Source organism: Phoca vitulina, unplaced genomic scaffold, assembly GCF_004348235.1.
Source record: "Phoca vitulina isolate PV1807 unplaced genomic scaffold, GSC_HSeal_1.0 scaffold5, whole genome shotgun sequence".
NCBI classification, from domain to species: domain Eukaryota; kingdom Metazoa; phylum Chordata; class Mammalia; order Carnivora; family Phocidae; genus Phoca; species Phoca vitulina.
In genome coordinates, this window is record NW_022589708.1 from 15,683,723 (window position 1) to 15,699,722 (window position 16,000).

The 16,000-nt window shown below is 41.4% G+C and overlaps 1 protein-coding gene across 1 annotated transcript in view; it reads left to right on the forward strand.

The window, feature by feature from the left end:
• The first annotated feature begins 7,894 nt into the window (after positions 1 to 7,894).
• Positions 7,895 to 16,000, forward strand: part of DCT (dopachrome tautomerase) — a 36,638-nt gene continuing 28,532 nt past the window's right edge. The window contains exon 1 of the mRNA XM_032402766.1: positions 7,895 to 8,706. Within this exon, the coding sequence (XP_032258657.1) occupies positions 8,319 to 8,706 (388 nt within the window). The 5' untranslated portion in view covers positions 7,895 to 8,318. The remainder of the gene's footprint in view (positions 8,707 to 16,000) is intronic.

The window sequence follows — 16,000 nt, forward strand, 5'->3', positions numbered from 1 at the left end:
GGCAGGCAGCTGTCTGCCATGATTTGTAAGAACATAGTTCTTTTCTATAGCTTATGAAATGAATTGGAAATTTAGAGTTATTCTTTTGGGCTGTGTGTGTGTGTACACTTGGCTTATTAAAAGGAACTGAATTAGAGCAGCTGAGATTAAATGAGAAGGAGTCATTTTCAAAGAGAATATCAGACACACACCATGGTTAGATGCTTTTTGACAGCAGTTAAAAATAATGAGCTTCGTATAAAGCACCAGATTCAGATCAAGTCATTTTTGAAGATTTATTTTATTTTTCTATTTTTAATGATAGCATTCTTTTTTGTCAGCTCTTAAAATTAAAAAGAATGCTTTCAAATCTGGTTTATCCATAGTCTCTGTGGCTTATTTAAGCTTTGTTCACCCATATCTTTGTTATAATTGATGGAGATTCCTAAGTTCCAAGGCTAAGAGAATAGTATACCTATAAACATAATATATCACTTAATTAATCTTGCAGAATCTCAGAAAGAACAGTTCCAGAGCACCCGGCTGACCCAGTTGGAGGAGCATTTGACTCTTGACTTCAGAGTCATGAGTTTGAGCCCCAGGTTGGGTGTAGAGATTACTTAAATAAATACAACTTAAAAAAAAAAAAAAAAGAAAACAGTTCCTTTCATTTCTAGGTTGTAACATTGCATTATGGATGAGAATATTTTCCATATGTCAAAGTTAGAAGCACTGATTTAGTTCCCAGAAAGAAACATATTATAGAAAGTACTTAAAATTAGGTTCTTGGATTAGGTGTGTGTATGTGTATAGGTATGAATGCGTTTGTGTGCATGCGTGCATGCATATGTGTGTATTAATTGATAAATCTTGGGATAAAGATTCAGTGGGGAGGATTTTTTAGTATCCTAGTGGGATTTTCCCCCCTTCTTGGTTGTCCGTTGAAATAGAGGCATTATGGGCTATTGATTAAGAAGGTAATGGCTCTCCAAACAAATAAAACATGACATAATGGGTCAGACTAATGATTTGCCAGTACAGAAATTTAAAAAGTTGACCGTGGTGTCAATGGATTCTTTTATGGAAATGACAATAATTATAGTCACTATTTGCTGAGGAACTACCGTATGCCAGGTTCTGCTGGGCAATTTATATGTGGCACCATATTTAACCTTTAGAATGAAACTTCATAGATATTATCATCTTGGATTGACAGATGGAGAAGCTGGAGCTCACAGAAGGTAACCGCATTGTCCAAGGTCATCGAACTAGGAAGTAGCCGGGTCAAGATCAATAAAACCAATCTGGGGTGTGCCAAAGCCATAGTGCTTTTACTAAACTCACAGAAAAAGTTTCTCTGCCTAATGTCATCCTCACAAATGTCCCTCATTCTAAATTTTTTGACTTAAATTTTTTAATGTACGATTTAAAAGAATAAGTACCGTATAGCCTGGTTCAAAATCCAAAATGTACGAACGTATAGAACAAAAATAAGTCTCATTTACTCTCTGATCTCCCAACCCTTTAAGCTTCCTTCCCAAAGACAGCCAACTTGTTTCCTGCGTATATCCCATTCACTTACAGCCAGCTAGCTAGGCATGGCCTCTCCCTCCCTCCCTCCCTCCCCCAACCCATTCACATGTAAACGTCAGCACGATGACTTCACAGTTATGTACCTTATGTTTTTCACTTGACAATACATTTTGGTGATCCTTCTAGACCCCAAACAGTTCTAGCCACACCTTTATAAACTCTCGTGGATCTGTTAGTATTAGAGCTGTCCTGAAGAGTTTACATTTTCAACTGGTACGATTTCTTGCAAACTTGTAAATGGTACTTGCTGGGTTTGATCAGAAGTGGGCAGAAAGGGGAGCGATTCCTTTTCTTCCAAAGATCCATATTTTGAAGGAGGAGTAGCTAGATTACCTACCCAAGTGAGTCATTAAATTGTAGGGGTACACATGAAAAAAATCTAACTTAATACCTGTTCCCAGGGTGGGGGATAAAAAAACAAAGGATAAAATAAGAATCAGAGGGCAGCAGTGTGCATCACAAAGAGCTGAGATGAATATAAGGATGAGCAATGCAAAAATCTGAAATTAAAATATGTGTTTGATGTATAAACACAGCCTTAACGACAGACTATCCCCAAATTGGACGGAAAGACCGCCTCTGACTGAAATATCAGAAACCACACAGCACATTCCTAACCCTTAATTCCCCTGAAGAACAATTTACACCACCAAGAAAAGAAAAGCTCTTAGATGTAGAAAGCAAAACCCTTATCAGGACAGATGCCCAGCATTTAGGAAACAATTTGGACACAGGGGAAAAAAAAATAATCTCTTCTCCCCATGATGTGGCAGCAGAGAATAGATCAAAAAGCATCAGGCAGAGGAGTCCAGCAGGGACTAAAAACGGGGAGGATTTTCACATTCAGAGGCGTGGAGAAAAGGGCAGGCAACTCACTGACAGGCAGAAGAAAGATGTAAATGATTTTTTCTGTATTAACCTTAGCAACAGCTCTAAAACATTTACTGCCCCATTGGATTGTTTACCAGGCTTTGAGCCATGTCTTCCTCCTTTGAATGTTGGGAAGCACAGGCTGGTATCCTATCTGCAAGGCTTTGCATGCCCACCCTGTACCATTCACTCACAGACTCCCTCAAGGATCTGATTCAATTCACTCCCAGGAACACGCACTGAATCCCTCTTCCATGCAAGAAGGTGTTAGGTGCTGAAATGCAAAATGGAAGTAGGCAGAACATTCTTTTTATTAAGATGCTTCCCTCTACTGTAAAACAAATTGCTTTTTAATAAGGCATTCTCTACTTTCAGATTATTTAGCTCTGTGATACCCAGCCTCCTCTCAACTGGGTTTCAGAACATTCCTTAGAATAGTCCGTGATTTTATGGCTTCCACTGGCAGCAAATGGTCTCAATCAGCCCATGAGATATCTCCTCCTGGATTCTGCTCTTCAGTCTCTAGCAAAGACTTTTGCTTTTGTAAATAAGGCAATATTTAATTACAGCTATGCTCATGACAAGACATCTTCTTAGCTTCTCTTGGCTTGGTTCTTAGATGTCTGATTACTTGCACCAACTTCTCAAGAATAATTCTTCTCTAGCCCTTGGCTTGCTTACAAACAATGACTTGGTTGGGTGTTTCTTACCTTTGGACTTATACAGACATATATATGTGTGTATATATATATATGTATATCTCTCTATATATACATCTATATCTGATATTTAGAGATTTGAGATAGGCTGGAAAAATGCATAAATTTGCAAAAGGATAAAATAAGAATCCCAGAATCCAGGAACATGTGGGAAAGAAAATATCAAACTAGATAAGTACTGTGTGAATCAGTTGCTTGACATGGGGCCTGCAAACTGGCTCTAAGCTTCATAACTGGTCAAGGCAGAGAAAGAAACACCATTGTAAGATCCACGGGGTCTAAAAGTCCAGGACAAGCTAGTTGCTATGTGAAAGTACAGCTTTCCTGGATATTGAGCCCTGTGAGAAATCTCTCCCCTGGATCTTCATAAAATGGCACCGTGAGGTGTATTACGTGACATCAAAAATGCCTTGGAAGTCCCACCTGGTGCTTTCCCATGACATGTCTTCATGTTGGCAGATGGCTTGATATCAAAAGATAATTCTAACTTAATAGAGATAAAAGTAAACTCGTGTTTTGACCCTGTTATGGGCTGAATTGTGTTCCCTCAAAATCGACATGTTGAAACCCTAATCCCCAGTACCACAGAATGTGACTGTCATGTGGAGATGAGGCCTTTCAGGAGGTGAAGTTAAAGCAAAGCTGTTAGGGTGGACCCTAACCCAATCTGACTGACGTCCTTACAAGAAGAGGAAATTTGGACATACAAGGAGGTATTAGGGCCCATTTGCACAGAGGAGAGACCAGGAGGAGAGACAGCAAAAAGACAGCCATTTGCAAGCCAAGGAGAGAGGCTTCAGATGAAACCAACCCTGCTGACACCTTGGTTTTGGACCTCTAGCGCTCAGAACTGTAAAAAATAAATTTCTTTTTATTGTGCCATTTTGTTATGGCCACCCTAGCAAACTAATACAGACCCCAAAGGCAAGTCCAGAGGAAAGGAATAGGGGACGGAGATAGAAGAGGCACTTGACTTTGACGAAGCTTCGTGAAAGCTATATGAAAGAAGAGTAGGGATTTAAGTGGGTTTAAAATGCAATAAAATACTTGCTGACCCTCCCTGGAGGGGTCCTCTTTACAGAGCCCCTGTCTTTGAGAACAGCAGTCTTGGCCATGAGACTTGCGTTTGCCAATAGAATGTGAGCAGAAATGAGCGAGGTAGACTCCTTTCAAGCAGTGGCCCATCGCTGACTTCTTTGTTACAAGATAAGCAGTATCAGGAGAGTAAGGAAAAGATGCTCCTTCACCCTGAGTTCTGGGGGGAAGGCAATGTGGAGCATAACCAGAGCTGATGGGTGGTAGACACTGTTTCACAAGCCAATGAGATTTTGAGGTCTTAATTGCTACCTGACTTAGCTTAAGCTAACAGATACAAGATTGATGAGTGATGTGGCTGCTAAGCAAACCTCATGAGCTAATTTTTTAGTCATCTTTACTTAGGTTGTATCAGGAATATTGAATTAACTTATAGGAAACATGCATCATGGGGTCAAATGGCAAACTGAATTTTCCAGAAAAAGAGAGTATAGGCTAATGGGAGGATTTAAAATTGGTCATATGAAGGAAAAATGGAAGAAACTAAGGAAATTTAGTCTGAAAAAAGAGAAGATAAGGAACAAAATTCTGTGGAAAATGGACTGTACCCATTCTAGGGAGCTGGGGTCGGGGGAGTTCCCAAGGGCTTTTGCTGGAAACATTGGTGAAGGGAATTTTCACTATTTATATTTAAATTCAAATTATATTAAATATTAAATACTTATTAAAAAGGACGAGTTTCCTAACCTTTAGAATTATTTCTTAAAGGAATCTCCTTATTAGAGGGGTTTAACCAGACGCTGCTGCTATCTTGTCAGAAATAGTGAGGAGGGAATTTGTTGTTGGTGGTGATGTGGTGGGGGCCAAGGCTGGAGTGTTGGATTGGACCAGTGGTTTTCAAACATTTTTAGTAGCGTAACAAACCTTATAAGGAACCCTTAACATAATAGTGGTATTTAATAGTCTAAATTTATTTTATATAGTCAAATTAAGAACACTTAATTTGTATAAAGTCAATCCCTATAATGGTGAGACTCTTCTGATGAACATAAAAAATTGAACTGAGGATGTTTACTCACCAACTGTTATCAAGTAGCCTCTCTTTGCCACACGCTATTCTTAGCACCGGGGAAGGGCAACATGGTTAAGTTTCTTGCTCCCCTGGAATTTATACCAGAATAGAAGAGACAGACTATCAGCAGCTAAACCAACAAGCAGGATAATTTTAGACAGTCATAAGTGTTCTGAAGAAAAATAACACAATGCGGTGGAGAGTAGGGGGCTTGATGTAGACCCAGTAGAGTGAGTGGTCAGGAACGACCTCTCTCAGGAGCTAACATTTGAGCTGACACCTGAGTGACAAGGAGGATTCTGAAGAACATTCCAGGCAGAGGGAATGGCAGGAGGAAGACCAACGTGGAAATGAACTTGACGTGGCTGAGTACTAGAGTGATAGGTGTGCTCTGTGATGGCAGAGCAAGAGGGAGAGAGAGGTGGGCAAGGCACAGCTCATGGAGGACCTTACACGCCAGTTCTGTTCAAACTATCCACAGTGAAGAATTTAAAAAATAATTAAAAAAATTTTTTCAGCCACAGGCCAACATGCAACCCCATGGGATCAGTCTGTAGCTTATGCTACCAGATCATGTCCATGCACGTTTGACAACCTCCTAACGAGACTCCTCTTCAATGCGATGAGCCCATTGATCATGTGCTTAGATGTTGTGGCAATGCCAAGTCGCCATGATAGTTTCTAAATGCTCACTTTCAATTTCTGTCCTTATTGTATTTATTTTGATGCAGACCAGGACCAGTTTGTGGATCTGTGGCCCTCACTTTGATTAGTGCATGGAAAGGACCTTGGATTTTACTCTAAGTGCATTGGGAAGCATATATAGGGAAGATGGGAAAAAGAAGAATCAAGGACCACTAATAGGATTGTGCTGGGGCTCCTTAACTAAGAAGAAGAAGACTAATGGAGAAAAAAATTGGGTGAAGAGAGTAAAACTTTATTTTGAAATGTTAATTGAGAAATGTCTAGATCTCCAAGTGAGAGGTCAAGTAGGAAATTGGATATATGCGTCTGGGGCTCATAGCTGAGGTCAGGGCCAGAGCTGTAATGTTCCAAAGAAAATCTGGGGGGTTGAATAGTGGCCTCTGAGAAGTTATGTCCATACCCTAGAACCTGTGAAGGTGACTTTGATGGATAAGAGGGTCTTTACAGATGTAACTGACTAAAGAATGTCAAGATGAGACCATTCTGGATTATCCAGGTGGGCTCTACATCTGATGACAAGTGTCCTAATAGGAGATGCATAGGGGAGAGACAGAGATAGAAGAGGAGAGGTCATGTCACTACGGCAGAGGTTAGAATGATGCTGCTTCAACCCAGGGAAACAGAGCAATGGTGGCAGCCACTGGAAGCTGGAGGAGTCAAGAAGGATTCTCCTCTAGAGCCTTCGGGGGGAGTGGGCAGTCCTATCAACACATTGATTTTGCACTTCTGCCCTCAGAATTATGAGAGGAAAAATTTTCTGTTATTTTAAGCCCCTCAGTTTATGGTGATTCAGGAAAGGAATACACATTGAACCTTTCAGCTGACTCTATTCCAACATTTCCTTTGGAACCCTGCTTTGTTCTAACCCTGTGCTTCTCAACCGTGACTGCACATTAACACGGCTTAGAGAACTTGTAACAAATCCTGGCCTGGCCACAGCCTCAGAGATGTTGCTTCTGTGGGCTTGGGTCTTGGCTGGCATCGGAGTAAATCAGAGATGAGAATTGCCATTTATGAGTCACAACAACTTAAAATCTCGGGGATGACACAGACGTGCAGAGGGAGGAACATCTGTATAAACATTTTTTTAACCTTAGGAATTTTCTTTGGAACATTCTGTCTTTATGCTCAAATATCTTCTTGGAAACTGTCGGAAGCCGGGGCACGTCGGCTGTCTACACAGACTCTAACGGACCTAAGTCAGTCCTGTTTCCACCACGAAGGGGTAAAACGATGCTCTAACAGTCGCCATCACTGCCGGTCAGGACGCTCCCCTCGCTGTTCCCAGAAGCACCGGGGGGAGGCATTCTGTTCTAGACCGAAGCCTAACAACGTTCAACTTGAACATGAATCAAAAGATGTCACTTGCAAGGCCTTGCTCCCAATTGTCTCACTGCCTTCCTTACAATCAGACAATTATAATTTGGAATTTCTGGTGGCATGCTACTTTGGGTAATTAAAAAAAAAAATCTACTGCCTCGATGTACTGAATAGGAGAACAGTACATTCTCATTTAGAGGGAAAGGGGCCCTTAATTGTGGGACAAAGCAATTCCTTGTATGTCAGCCCTAAATAAATGTTTCTTTATTTCTGAAGCTGTGTGACCTCCTGCAGTGGTCTTTCTAGCATGTCAGGGAGCAGTCAGGAGTGGATTGTGGTTAGCAATGCACGCTTGTCTGTAAAAGCCTTTTAACAACAACGAGAAGCTCACTGCATCTATTGACTCCCGGGGAAGTCTGAGGTCACAAGCTTGGCTGGGGCACATGAGCCCAGATAATGAAGATGGTTTTGCCCTTTGGAAACAAAGCCAGCAACTGTATGTACTTCATTATGCGCTTTGGGTCATGTGCTAACAATGAGGGTCTCTCTAATCCTAATCCCCCTAATGATGGCTTCTCCCAGCCCTTACCCAAACCCCACAAGGCCCCGTGGTTTGGCAAGCCAGACCGAATAAAGGCAGCACGGTGTTTGGCTTTTGAACTGAGTTCAAGGCAATTAAAGTTATGGGCTAAGGAGGAAAGGAGGGGTTTAGAAATACCGGTATAATAAGTAGTATGACTGCAGTATCCCGTAAATTAACTCAATTAGACAAAGCCTGATTTAACGGGGGAAAGATGGTGAGAAGCGCTACCCTCATTAAATCTGGCTGTTAGAGGCGCTTCTAATGGCCTTAAATTTGTTTTAGTTGTTTGAATCACATAAAATAGTCCGTGTGTGTGCATGTACACACGTGCACTCACGTGGGTTCTGCGATTTTTGCAGGTATTTTTTTAAAGAGGAGAGGAATAGAGCGCAAAACAAAACGATATCAACTCCCCCACCCCCCAAAACCAAAAATCAACTGAATGAGCGCTCAAGCGCTCGAGAGTGGAAGACGAGGAGAAAGGCAGGGTAGAATCAGGGAGTGGAAAGCAAGAGGGAGTTCTGCTGATAAAGCCATGAGCCCTCTCGGGTGGGGGCTTGTGCTCAGTTGCCTGGGCTGTGGGATCCTGCCTGGAGCCCGTGCACAGTTTCCCCGGGTCTGCATGACGGTGGACAGCCTGATGACCAAGGAGTGCTGCCCGTCGCTGGGTCCGGAGCCCGACAACATCTGTGGCTCCCAGGAGGGCCGGGGCCAGTGCATGGAGGTGCAAGCTGACACCAGGCCCTGGAGCGGTCCTTACGTGCTACGGAACCGGGATGACAGAGAAGGCTGGCCGAGGAAGTTCTTCCACCGGACCTGCCAATGCACAGGTGAGGGAGGCCGGCAGACCTGGCCATGCCCTGAGCCGGGTAGGGAGGCCCCAGTTGGGAAAGGAGCCCCTTCTCAGGATGAGATGAGACTCTTAAAACTGTTAGACTAGGCTTTAAGTGGCCGACCAAGTTTGTTTTTCACAGGCAGCGAACTGAGTCGGGCTGATGTCTTGGTTCTATTTTTCACACCCTCTGTTACATCTAGTTATGGAAACCAAATGGATATTACATGGGCCAAGCCTGGTTATGTGAACTCATGCCAACATGCCATTGGCTTGTTTGTTGGAAGGGGGAAGCTAACGAGCTCCAGAGTCAGCTTTGAAGCTCAGAGCAAGTCCTTTCAAGATGGATTCGGTGGCCTCCCCTTCTGAAATGGGTTTGCACTTGTAGAAGAGGGGGATGGGTAGCCTTGGCATCTAGAGGACAGGCATCCAAGGCAGGTGTTTCCACGGTCCTAGCCTCAGCGTTTCTCGTGTTTGGAACGGGTCTCAGGCAGAGTACATCTTGTTAGTTAAGGTTGTGCCTGGGTCGTCACTTTGCCCCAGTCGGAGGGCTGTGGTGGGACAGAGCTTCTGCGAGCTGGGGAGGGAGAATCCCAAGATAACAATGGCTTTTTCTGCTCTTGCCTGGGTTGGCTGTGGGCATTTTGCCATTTGCTCGGTGTCCCTCTTTCAGACCTTGGTCTCTCTTATGACTTCTTTGAAATCTCTGTGCATTTCTTATGCCTCCAGCTCTTCTGAGCCTTCTCAAATCCTCTTCAGTAGCGCCTGTCTGTGTTCAGCAGCCATGCACAGCGGTGATAAACACTCAAAGGCTGGCAGAGCATTTGACGCACAGAAAGTGCATGTGGCAACATTAGCAAAGCCCTTGGCCACTGCTCTACACCACCCAGCTGCCTACCAAGTTTTCCTTCTTAAATTATTATTTTTTGCTTACATTCTCATAGGATGCCGGCACATAGGGAATCCAGATAATGGGGCTGTGTAGGGATATAAAAAGGTAAACTAAGGAAGTGTACAAAGGACTGCGATGTTGATGTAGGAATGATGTTAGTTTTTTTAACAGGCAAAAAATTCTGGCTGTGTAATCATTTTGTGGTCATATTATTAATTCTGCAATTCCAAGGAACTCAGTTTTGCGTTGGGTATTCATTGTGACGAAGGTTTTAAACTGCATATTGAACATATACTATCCATTTTTTTCTGAGCTAATTGAACATTGTCTTCTATAGACATTATCTCATGGATTCTCCTGGCTTTTGTCTGAGAAGCAGCAGGTTTCATATTACCTGTGTGATTAAAATCACACTACACAGTAACTTCTTTGTCTATGACTCAAAAGTTCTTCTAGAACACTTATTTCCAGGCCAAATCAACGATAGAGTGCTACCACTTACAACGGTTGAGCCTCTCCATTTATGGAATCTTGGGGCAGAAGATGTTAAGAAATCAGATATAACTCTTACCTCTTCTTATCATCATCTACTTTATATTTTTGACCTGGTAGGCAAGTTTGTTTTGTTTTGTTTTTTAAAGGTGAGGATGGAGAGAATAGAGAATGGTAGAATAGAAAAGGATAATTATAATCTCCCTTTCCAGGAGGTACACCTATAAATATTCCTCCAGAAGTGACAAGAAGTTAGGGACACAGTGACCCATTTCCTAACATAAAAAGGGATCCCCTGTTCTGAGGACGATAAACATATACCTAGGAGACAGTGGGTCAGAAAGAGGGTTTGGCCTGTGCGTCTGGACTGTTAAGGACATCACATGTCTGTAGGTCAGCCCAAGGAACAGAGCTTTCTCAGTGTGTATGGTCTCCATTGCTAGCCATTGTCAAGGCCTTGGCTGCTCCTGAGACCAACTACCAGCCTATGGCTCTCCTCCCCTCCTCCGTGATTTGATCTGTGTAGACTCATTCAGGACCATAGCTCTTTCCATACCAACTCTGGATGGCTCCACTTATGTTGGCTAAATGGTCTTATTCTTTGAGTCTCAGGGCATCAGACCAAGTCCTAGTGGCCGAGCTGGAAACCAACTTAGTATAAACAGTAATCACCATTCTGTAATGTGTCACGTGTCCCAAAGCAAGACATAGGAACTTCATTCAGCTTATTCTCCCCCAAAGGGTGATTTGCTTGCCTTCCAAGGGTAGCTTTTCATGGTTTGGGAAGCAGTCTTCAGAATTTAAACCTGATCCCAGAACCTGAACCCAAAAGCCCTCCTCTCTGTTATCCTCATAATTTTTTTGCAAATAGGACCCCTGGGATTCTTCTAGGTCACCCAAAATTTATTAAGGAAGAGATCTAGTTTAGCTTCTGGAAACCAGACTATTGGTGACCCTGAACTTTGTTAATGCAATGGAAAAATAAACAGACCATTTATCCATCAATGGACATTTAGATAGTTTCCACATCTTGGCTATTGGGAATAGTGCTGCAATAAACATGGGAATGCTAGTATCTCTATGAGATCCTGATTTCAATTCTTTTGGACAAATATCCAGAAATGCAATTGCAAGATCATATGGTAGTTCTATTTTTAATTTTTGAGGAAGCTCCATACTGTGTTTTTCTATTGTGGCTGCGCCATTTTGCATTTCCACCAACAGTGCATAAGGATTCCAATTTCTCCACATTTAGCCAAGTGGTATATACATCCAACTGAACACTATTCAGCCTTAAAGAATAGAAGGAAATCGTGCAGTATGTGACAACATGGATGAACCTAAGGGGCATTATACTAAGGAAATAAGTCAGTTACAGAAAGACAAATAAGGCATGATTCTACTTATATGAGGTATCTAAAGTCAAATTCATAGAATCAAAGCATGGAATGCTAGTTACCAGGGGCCAGGGGAGTGAGACATAGAGAGGTAGTAATCAGTACACATAAAGTTTCAAGATGAGAGTAAGCTTAAGAGAGCTACTGTACAACATTGCACCTAGAGTCAGCAATAATGTATTGTACACTTAAAAATGTGTTAAATGTTCTTACCACAATAAAATAAAATAAAATAAAATAAAATAAAAAAATACCCCATTGTTTTCATGAGCTTGAAGCTGGTAAAAGATTTTAGCCTAACAAAGAGAAATAAAAACAAAGTCTGGAGGGGAAACCCCCTAAATGATGTGCTCAAATCCTCTAGAGAGAACTTCTCTATTCTCTATTATCTCTAGGGATAAATTGGAACCCAAAACCTACCAACCTTAATTGTCAGGAAGAGCTGAATTTCGGGAAACTTGGCATTAGCTCTTCACCTTACACATCTCACTAGCCAACTGGCGTTTCTGAGAACATACCAGTTGCAGCTGTGTTTTTGGACTTTTGGAAAACATGCACACCAAATCGTTTTTGAACAGTTGTCAAAGAACTGCTTGTTTGTACAAGTGACTAAGTGCCTCCGTTTTTCCAATCTCTGAAATGGGGATAATGATGAAACCGCACTTGTAAAATCTTTTTGAGCTCTGTAGATGAAAGGCTCTCTGTGAGTATAAAGTATTGTTATTAAAATAATAGAATCTCTAATTAAAAGGAATAGGCTATTTAGAGCTCCTTGTAAATTCACTAATCGGTGGTCTTTAAGCTTATTTAGTCTAATAGCCTTCTGAGGTTGAGCTGATACAGTTCATGTAGGAACGTGCCTGGCTTGGTTGTTCTCACTCTCTTTTCCATTGCTCTCCCAGTCCTAAGTAGGTTTATGACTTTGTCTTTTTAAATTTAATTTTTGCCGAAGGACATACTCAATGGTAGATAGATTGGTATCTCGGGATCCTTTAGTTTTCTTTCTCTCTCCATTTTCCAGTAAGAAAATGCCATCTCTTCTAAGAGGCCCGTCTTGTAGTTTTTGCTGCCGCTCTTGGTAGATTAGGGGAATAAATGAACCCAGGTTAAGTTGATGTAGGGAACCACTAGGGAATCTAAATTAGAGAAATAAGCACTTTGTGTGCTGGGCTTCCATGTTGTTGCACTTTTCCGTTGTCAGCAGCATTTTCATGAATTCTTTGGACCATGTTTAGAAGCTCTAAACATAAAAGGGGCCCGACTGCAGAGGTTTTGGAGAGATGCTGGAAAAGGGATTTTTTTTTTTTTTTACATTTCTGGACCATAGGTGAGTTCACATGCAGACAAATGCTTTTTTTTTAATTTATTGGGTTATAATTGAAAAATGATATTATCTTAGTTTCAGATGTAAAACACAGGGATCCGACATTTGTATACACTGTGCAGTGAAAGTTCCTACCTAATAATGTTGACTGTATCCCTCGTGTTGTCCATTACACCCCATGACTTATTTATTTTTAACTTGAAGTTTGTACTTCTTAATCCCCTTCCCCCCCATTTTGCCTCCTTCCCCGCCCCAATTCTTTCTTCTTACCTTCTACGTTGCTTTTCAGAGGCAAGTATGGTTTTGTAAAAAGAAACATCTTTGCTCAACATAATTGTGAAGCAGCTCTGGTCTTCTGAGTCAGAATTAATCGTATTGTCTTCTGTGGTGCTTGGTTTATTCCTCTGTTTTCACTTTTCCCCACAGTTTGACTTGTGTTGGTGGTTCATTGCACACACGTCCTCATCCCCTGGATGAAGACATTGTGCCTTATGTCTATCTGTATCTTCTAGTACCTAATGCCTTTTATTCCATTATTCATTGATTCATTTATCACCTACCTGACTGACATTTATTTAGCACCAGTGATGCTAGGCCCTTCAGGTACAAAGAGGGGAAAAACGCAATATGATTTTTTTTAAAGATTTTATTTGTTTATTTGACAGAGAGAGACACAGCAAGAGAGGGAACACAAGCAGGGCAAGTAGGAGAGGGAGAAGCAGGTTTCCCGTGGAGCAGGGAGCCCGATGCAGGGCTCGATCCCAGGACCCCAGGATCATGATCTGAGCTGAAGGCAGACGCTTAACGACTAAACCACCCAGGTGCCCCCGCAATATGATTTTTAAGGTGTCCACAGTGTCGTGGATGAGGAAGACAGGCAGGAAAACAAATATTTACAATACTGCTTCTATGTGGTATCTAGTAATAATAACAACACTTAATATAGAACTATGTACCAGATACTGTTCTAAGTGCTTAATATGATAATCGGCTTGTTTTCCATGAGAACTCTGTGATGTAGAACTCTTATCCCAATATGACAGATTTGGAAGAGTGAAGTCCAAAGCTACAAAGCATGGAAACTTCTTCCAACATAACAAGTGGGAGCACAGAGAGAGGCATGCTGAGTTTTGACCGCCCTTTAGGCGGTCGGTGTTTATAAATTATCTGTTGAATAAACAAATGAGGGAGATAATTAGCTATTGATCATTTTGTTTCTAGCAACCAAAAACAATTGTGGTAAAGGAAGTGAAGGAATATTAAAACTCATGGCATAAGTTATGAATTACTCAATTTCAACAAAATTCAAAGACAAGTTTTATGCATTTAAATGTAGAATTGTACTGAATTGATTATTATAAAATTGAGGTGTGCTATTCCTTAGCATTTCGAAGGAGAGACTCACTCTCCTATTGCAAAGCTGTGGCTTTATATTCACCTTCAGTCATCTGGCTCTAGGTAAGTAGCTGGAAGTTTGGGCACTTAGTATTCTTTGGATGCATTTTCTCATTCACTCCTCAAAAATATTCTATTCCTGTAAAAGCTGCCAGAGAAGGTGATATGTTTTAATCAAAGGTGTTTTGAAACAGATATACAATTTTAGTAGGTTCCCTGGGGGAAAATAACTCTGGAGCATTTGTATAGTATCTGGTACTTTGGTAATTGCTCAATAAATATTTATAAATAATTTCTATTTAGTAGCTTCACTCTAGTAATCAATGTAAATTTTAATGTTTAACTGAAACTATTCTAAAACATGTTTCAGTCTTGGGACTAGTAGAATTTTTTCTGTTTAAGTATTTTTTACTTATGTTCTCATATGATGTTAAAGCATAGAAAACTACAGATAACTGAGCTCTGTGAGGATAGGTAGGATATTTTGTATGTTTTGAGGAGCATAGAACCCAAATAAATTACCTTAAGAAAAATTTTTCCTACTCATGATATTTTTAATGACATTTTCTTTAACCATCAAAAAATCCATTGGGTTAATAGAAAAGGAGGCCTGTGCATTTTTGTTTACATAATACAAATGCTAATCATTTTGTTTCATGCTATTGTAAAATTTTCTTTGCCTGTAGAAATTCAAATGATCCTCTCTCTACTATGGTCATAGTATTTTTTGCTTACCTCTGCTTTGGTATTTACAGTTTATCAAAATTATTTACAGGGCCTGCTTTTCCTTCTAATCCACAAGGATAGGGAGAAAGAGGAAGAAGAAATTTTATGTTTATTGGATTATCTACCACATGATTTATACTTCTTTGTTTTTAGTTAATTTTCCAAAAAAATTTCAGCTCTATTGAGGTATGACTACAAATAAAAGTGTACGATTTTTAAAGTGCACTTCGTGGTGACTTGGCTTTATATTTCTTTTATTCATGCAACAAATATTCATTTCGTATAAGGCCGAGCACAGGCCTCGGCAGTGGGGTAACTGCCTTCCAGTTGCCTGTACCTGAGACAAGTGGATAGTTACTGTTGGTGTGATATATCCCATGGAGGGGGCATGTGAGGTGCCAGGGGAGCTCAGGGCACTAGCATCTGACCCTGACATGTTGAGTCAAGGATGACCTTGAAGACGACCCATCGTAAGGCAGAGAGCAGGAGCGGTAACCCACGCAAAGAGGAATTTAAGGAAATGATGAAGGAAAAGTGCTGTGGATTGAAGTGAGAGCCAGTAAAAAGGTCTGGGAGGAGGAGGACCGGGAGGAGGGGGATGGGGGAAGGGGAGGGGGTTTGGGGAGGAAGGGAGGGGGAGGAGGAAGAGGGGAAGGTGGGGAAAGGGGGAAGGGGAGGGAGGTAGGAGGAGGAGGAAGAGAGCAGAGTTGGTCTCCCATGTTAATGTTTTATGTAACCCCTCTAATCCCCTGGGGGATGAGCATTACCATCCCCTTTTGCTTCAACTTTCTGCTCCAATAATATTTAAATGTTTACTCTGTAACTTATCACCACCTAGGGAATGAGGTGCTCGTCATACCAAAAGCAGTAATCAAGACTAAAAAGGGAAAAGTCCAGGACAAGCTGAAATAATTTCCACTTTAGATGCTAATCAGGCAGATGCTTATTAGTTCATATGACTAGTACTCCTTCCCCGGGTAGAGAAAGCAGGGACATTTGTGCCGTGGACGGGGAGCCCTGCGATGATTTGCACTTGGTGATACCGTGGCAGCTAATTCACCTTTAT